General features: G+C 56.5%; 1 protein-coding gene across 1 annotated transcript; it reads right to left on the bottom strand.

The window, feature by feature from the left end:
• Positions 1 to 274: 274 nt before the first annotated feature.
• On the bottom strand, positions 275 to 5,522 carry LOC123144080 (very-long-chain aldehyde decarbonylase GL1-2). The gene is made up of 10 exons (XM_044563095.1): positions 5,323 to 5,522; positions 4,988 to 5,211; positions 4,150 to 4,391; positions 3,570 to 3,789; positions 3,162 to 3,283; positions 2,514 to 2,878; positions 1,188 to 1,394; positions 989 to 1,099; positions 725 to 898; positions 275 to 630 (listed from the first exon to the last, which is right to left on the bottom strand). Exons 1-10 carry the CDS (start codon positions 5,371 to 5,373, stop codon positions 475 to 477), a joined length of 1,872 nt encoding a protein of 623 aa, XP_044419030.1. The 5' UTR covers positions 5,374 to 5,522; the 3' UTR covers positions 275 to 474.
• Between the last annotated feature and the right edge of the window lie 276 nt (positions 5,523 to 5,798).

Genomic DNA, 5,798 nt, shown 5'->3' with positions numbered 1-5,798 from the left:
CATCCATCCAGAGGATCACCGAATGAATCGACGGCGGCTACCTAGCTCACTCCCGAACCCTAGTTTCTCTTGTTCTTCCCATTCGAGCCCCGCTCCTTGTAATCAATCTGTAATAGCTACTACTTCAGAGAGCAATAGATCGATCGTGCACCACTACCTTATCACGCATCTTCCCGCCCCTCTCCGGCCTTGATTGATCGTCGTTCATTCTCCGTCGAAATGTTGATGTAAACTCTACTATCCCTTTTGGGGGGTTCTTGTCATAGAAAAAAGATGACGAATCAAAACAAGTGTGCTGTCCTTGGGCGGTTCGATTAATCCAGTCTCTTGTCTCGTCAAGCCGGTATCAGTGGTACATTTGACATGAATGGAGTACAACAATACATATGGATGGAGGAGGGAGCGATCTTAGTTGCTTCGTTTCAGCTGCATTCTGCACCTGCGCTACACCTGCGTCGACGACGAGCGATCACATCACACCGGCGTGAGGCCGTGCTTGAGCGCCGCCTTCCACACGACGTCGATCCGGTCGACGTCGAGCGCGCCCACCTCGTGGTGCTCCCACCCCTCCAGGAAGTGCACCACGCCGCCGGCGTGGCACGCGTGCACCACCCCTCGCTCCATAGAGTACTGAAACAAACACACAAGCCATCGATCGCAGTCAGTACACGCGGGGCGGGATGGCATGGATCATCCGACGGTCATGGCTGTGTGCGTTAGTTACCTCGCAGGAGCCGAGGCCCTGCACGTCCTTGGGGAGCCTCATGGCGGCGAGCTTGCCGTAGGTGCAGTCGCGACGGAACCCGATGATGGGCGGCACGACGAACTGGTGGAAGTGCGTCCCCGGCGGCGCCCACCGCTGCTCCCTCGGCGACAGCCACTTGCCCACGAGCCACGTCTGCACACCCAACGTTACCACCATGTCAACACATCATAGCACAAGGGTACAAATTGATGAGCAATCGGATGGTTTGAACGGCGGTGAGACCTTGCAGTTCTGCGCGGCCTGGTACTTGGTGACCTGCACGAGGTACTGCTGGAACTCCGCGGGCGCCTCCCTCTGGATCTTCAGGAACCTCTCCGACGACATGGTCAGCATCTGAAGCAACAAAGAGAAATTATCACAACTTATTGACCCTCTGAATCATCGCCTATCTTTGTGGATTCAGGGATATATGGATGCGTACCACGACTCTGATCTTTTTCCGGCAGAGGTAGAGGGCGATGGCCCTGCCGAGCTTGGACGTGGCGCCGGTGAGGAACACCTCCTTGGTGTTGCTGGGGATCTCGTTCAGGATCACGGCGGCCGTGAGGGTGTTGCCGTGCACCACCCTCACCCTCAGGTCAGGGTGCTTGTCCACGAACAGGGTGCCACCTCCGTTCAATGCCTCGTTCTGGTACAGAAAAAATAAATTAACTGAGAGTTTTGAAGATAAAGAAATTACGTACTTCTTAGAAAAGGATTGTTCAGAAGCTGGATGGTTCTGGGAGGACTGTTCTCGTATAAACCCGTCACTGTAAACAGTTTGGAATTGTGCAGGTACAGCAATACAGACGTACACTGTACCGACTTATCTGCCGGCCTCCGTTCGTCAGCACGGCACAGGCTGACAGGCACAGCCCAGAGCTCGAGCGGGACCAGGCCGCCGAACCCACGCAGAGATCTTGGCACCAACCAACCCAACCCATGCGCGACCACTCGGACGGCGCAGGCCGACTCTTCGCCGGCCCTGGCCTGCTCTCTGCAAAGCCCTGTGCCCCTCGATCCACGCACAGTGCTTCCCCATGGCAGGCATGCATGCATGCACCAGCCACTAAAATTGCGCGCCGCGATTGGGCCACGTGAGCCGCGAGGACAGGATAAAGAAGCCGTGCCAAAGCGGTCCACGGCAAACGCCTCAGATCGGCCGGGCCGGCCACCGATGGATGGATAGATGGCTCTGTGGCCCACTCGCAGCGGCAGTGCTGTCGCCGGCACATGGAAGCGGGAACGGCAAGGACAAGTTGGCCACCTTTGGTTGCTGCCGCGCCACCCCACCCACCAGCTAGCTAGCGCATGGCATTCCTGCCAACGACACAGTAATGTGCCTCTGCATGGCCGACCTCCCGATCCCGATCTCAACTGTATGGTACAGTACTACTTCTCCCATGCACCGCGCGCTTTGCGTCGTCGCCGACTAGGCCCGCCCGCCATTCGCCATTGCCGCTCTTGAATGCGCTCACATGCCTCCCGGCTCCCGCTGTAGTACCCCTACCGATCGATCTCCCGTCTGATTGAGTACCATCGCTCTCCTACCTAGCACTAGCAGTGGCGGAGCACTGTGCTGCATACTACCGCTGCGGGTCGCCGGCCAACCAGACACGGACAGGCCAGCAGCAAAGAGGCATGGGGTGGTTGCACCGTAGCCTCTATCTTCTCTAAAGACTTGCGACCAACACCTAATGAAAAGAAGATGTGGTTTCATTCATTAATGGAGGGATGGTGCAGTGCATACATGCACGCGGTAGAGTACCTTGTTGAGGGCGGCGAGGCTGAGGACCTTGACGCCCATCCTGTCGGCGCGGAGGATGGCGAGCTCGATCTGGCGGTTGATGCCGGCCTTGGCGGCCGGGATGAAGTACTGGAAGCCGTGGCGGGGCACGCTCCAGGTCTGGTGGAGGCGGCCGCGGAGGTAGTAGAAGCTGACGAGGAAGGTCTTGGAGCAGCACCACATGAGCAGCCCGTAGACCAGGGCCACGGGCCAGAAGGGGAGCAGAATGAGGTGGTTCTCGAACGGCACCGATGAGATGGAGCGCAGCACGAACGGGACGTGCATCGACGACATGATGTCCACCACGTGCACCAGGAACACGAACTCCGGCACCCGATCGTTCTTCCCTGCACCATGTACGCACAAACCAACGTACGTCCGGCCGTTAGTTGCTTTGCTTGGTGATGATTAGTTCGCGGAGCACACGCCATTGCTTGATTAGTTGGTTAATGAAGTGCTGAGCGGGACCAACACAAGACGGCAACACATGCATGCATATGCATGCCTCATTAATGTTACTATACTCCAGTTAGTTCGTTCGTACACGTACTACTACTCCTGTTGCTACTGTGCGAGAATAAAATTGATGAGTGTAGGGGTCCTCGGGTGATTAGTAGTGGCATTGCGTACCTTGGTAGATCTCCTTCTGCAGCTCCCATGACTTGGAGTTTAGGGTGCCGCCCAGGAGGTCGAAGAGAGGCATGAACAGGCAGAAGTTGGAGTCCTTCTCCCTGTGGTGCAGGCTCAGATACCTGCATATAGCAAAACATTATGCATGGATTAGCACTACCAATCAAATCCTACCGCGGCGATCAACCTTAATTTCCATTCCAACCACTTGAGAGAAGGATGTAAACAAACACGTGAGTGCATCAGCTTGACTGTAAATCGTATGAAACAAGGGATAGCGGCTAGTGTCACATGCAGACCCCAGGAGGGGCAATGAAAAGAAATTACTACGCGTGAAGAATGACTGCTTTTACTGCCAAATAATTGCGTACTTGTTACACTGTCGAAAGGAAAATGATTTTGACTCACGTCGGGGTGTAGATGAGGTATCTGAGCGGGGGAAGAGCCTCGAAGACCCTGTGAGAGATGACCTCTACATTGCTGTACCCCATGCTCCGAAGATAGTCGAACGTGAGGAGGTGCACGTAGACCAGGCCCAGGGACCCAGCCCCCATCAGGAAGGCCCCTGCCAGCGGGACCCCCGTCGTCAGCGTCAGCAGCAGGGCCTCCAACGGCGTGCCGAATCCAGCTGCCACCAAACAAGACCGAGAAAACTTGGTCACATATGGAAATACTTGATGCTGCATTGTTGCCATGCACGGTAACTATTGATGCCGCAAGGCTGTGTCCATGGTAAAAACGTATACTCCTACAACGGAAAATATCGTGGCGCAATTTGGTTGGTACTGGTGTCTGGCGCATGTCACGAATCAGAGAAAAAAGACGGGGCTCCATGCAGCACGGGCACACATGCTTTGTCTCTTCTTTTTTTTTGCCACTGGGGCTGTTTGGTTGGGTTGGGTTGGCCGGAGCTCTGCTCGGCTCTGCGGCTGCGATCCTGCCTGCAACCATGCTTCGCTGCCGCGTACCGCGTACGTTACGTACGTACCTGTCAATGGCTGGGTCACCGGCGTGGAGTGGTGCCCGGCGTGGTACTGGCCGAAGAGCGGGGCCCCGTGCAGGGCCCGGTGGGCCCAGTAGAACACGGGCTCTGACAAGCCCACATGCAGCAGCAGCGCGATGCCCAGCCCCCGCGGGTCCCACACGCGGAGATCCTCCAGTCCCGGGAGGGGCAGCGGGCCGTTGACCAGCGCCGCACCAATCAGCGTTTGCAGCACCAGGAAGTTATCCCTGCGGGTGGGTCCAGCAGAGCAACAAAAAATAAATCATTCCTCCGAAATTTTTGACAAGATAAACTACTGGAGTAGTATACTGTACACCATTTTACCGGCTTACTAGTTGCTGTCAGGTCATCTTATCAGAAATGTGTGTGCCGACGTAATAATGTTCAAACAATATAATGTTTCAGGATTTCAGCGGCGTGACATATTGACCGGGAAAAGGGAGCTCGGGAGACGTCATGGCGGTTGGAGAGTGCCATGGCAATTGCCGGAGCTCCCGACGTGTCCAACATCTCTTTGGCTCCACGGAGTCTAGACTCCGGACGCAAGAAACATTCCGGACGGCTTGACGCAGAGATGCTCCGTTTATAGGTTGGAGTTGCATTCATGGCGTCATAAACTAACTGTCGTGCTGCACTTAAATAAATATACTGCTTGGCTTCTTACTCGTGCCCACGCGCTTCGCGTTGAAGTCCGGAAAACCCGGGGAGCAACGCAGCGAACTACCGGAGCTTGTTACCGAGTTACCTACCGGCATGCAGGTCGCATGCGGATCGAGCGAGAGAGCGAGCTCGAGGAGGAGGAGGGGGAGAGGAGTGTGCTTACCAGTCCCACTCGTGGTCGACCTGGCGGAAGTCGACGCCGTCGGGGACGACGCGGCGGCGGCGGGTGAGGAAGAGCATGTTGCTGTAGGAGAACCAGAACTGGTACGTCAGCCCGCGGGCGGAGAAGAGCAGCAGCAGGTGCAGCCACCGCGAGCCCAGCGGCGCGCCGCCCTGCTCCGCCCACTCCTGCGCCACCTTCCACACCAGCGGGCCCAGCAGGAAGTACTGCGCGCGTCCGTCCGTCGATCATGCAGTTGCAGCACAGCGACGATGTCAGTCAAGGAAGAAAACATTGACACGGTAATAAGGGTGAACAAGGAGGTGCTCAGTGCGTGCCTTGTATATGCCCAGGCTCGCCCATGGCCAGGAGGAGAGAGGGGGCGCCATGGCAGAGGAGTTCCTCGGGAGCGGGAGCGGGAGCGGGAGCTGGGTGGAGGAGAAAGGGGACGGGGGCTCTTCTCTCCTGGCTGAGTATGATTTGGCCGAGGCGAGCCTCGTCTCGGTGCGTACCCGGGGCTGGGGATTCCCGTGCTTATAAAGCGGAGGCCGGAAAACAAAATCAAGCGGGAGGGGTACGCTGAATAATTGTAGGTGACTCGGGGCGTGGGCCCACGGGCAGGACGCTGAGGGATGGCTGCCACGTCACGTGTACGAACGAGACGTATGGGGGCGCGTACAGGCAGTACAGCGTACAGCGCGATGGGTGGCCGGTAAATGGAACAATCGAGAGATCCATCATCTCTAATGATAAAACACATGTTACAAACTTAATAGTTAAGTAAGGAAAACATCAATACATAGGGATAAGTATG

This window comes from Triticum aestivum, chromosome 6D (assembly GCF_018294505.1).
Source record: "Triticum aestivum cultivar Chinese Spring chromosome 6D, IWGSC CS RefSeq v2.1, whole genome shotgun sequence".
NCBI classification, from domain to species: domain Eukaryota; kingdom Viridiplantae; phylum Streptophyta; class Magnoliopsida; order Poales; family Poaceae; genus Triticum; species Triticum aestivum.
The sequence above is the reverse complement of the archived record's forward strand: the minus strand, read 5'-3'. Positions and strand labels throughout refer to the sequence as shown.

Bases quoted from the DNA above. Each gene is read 5' to 3' on its own strand.
- LOC123144080 (XM_044563095.1), bottom strand. From the start codon at position 5,373: ATGGCGCCCCCTCTCTCCTCCTGGCCATGGGCGAGCCTGGGCATATAC. The intron at 3,284-3,569 runs GTGAGTCAAAAT...TGCTATATGCAG, and splicing joins TACCTCATCTACACCCCGAC to GTATCTGAGCCTGCACCACA. The intron at 899-988 runs GTCTCACCGCCG...TTGGGTGTGCAG, and splicing joins AGGCCGCGCAGAACTGCAAG to ACGTGGCTCGTGGGCAAGTG.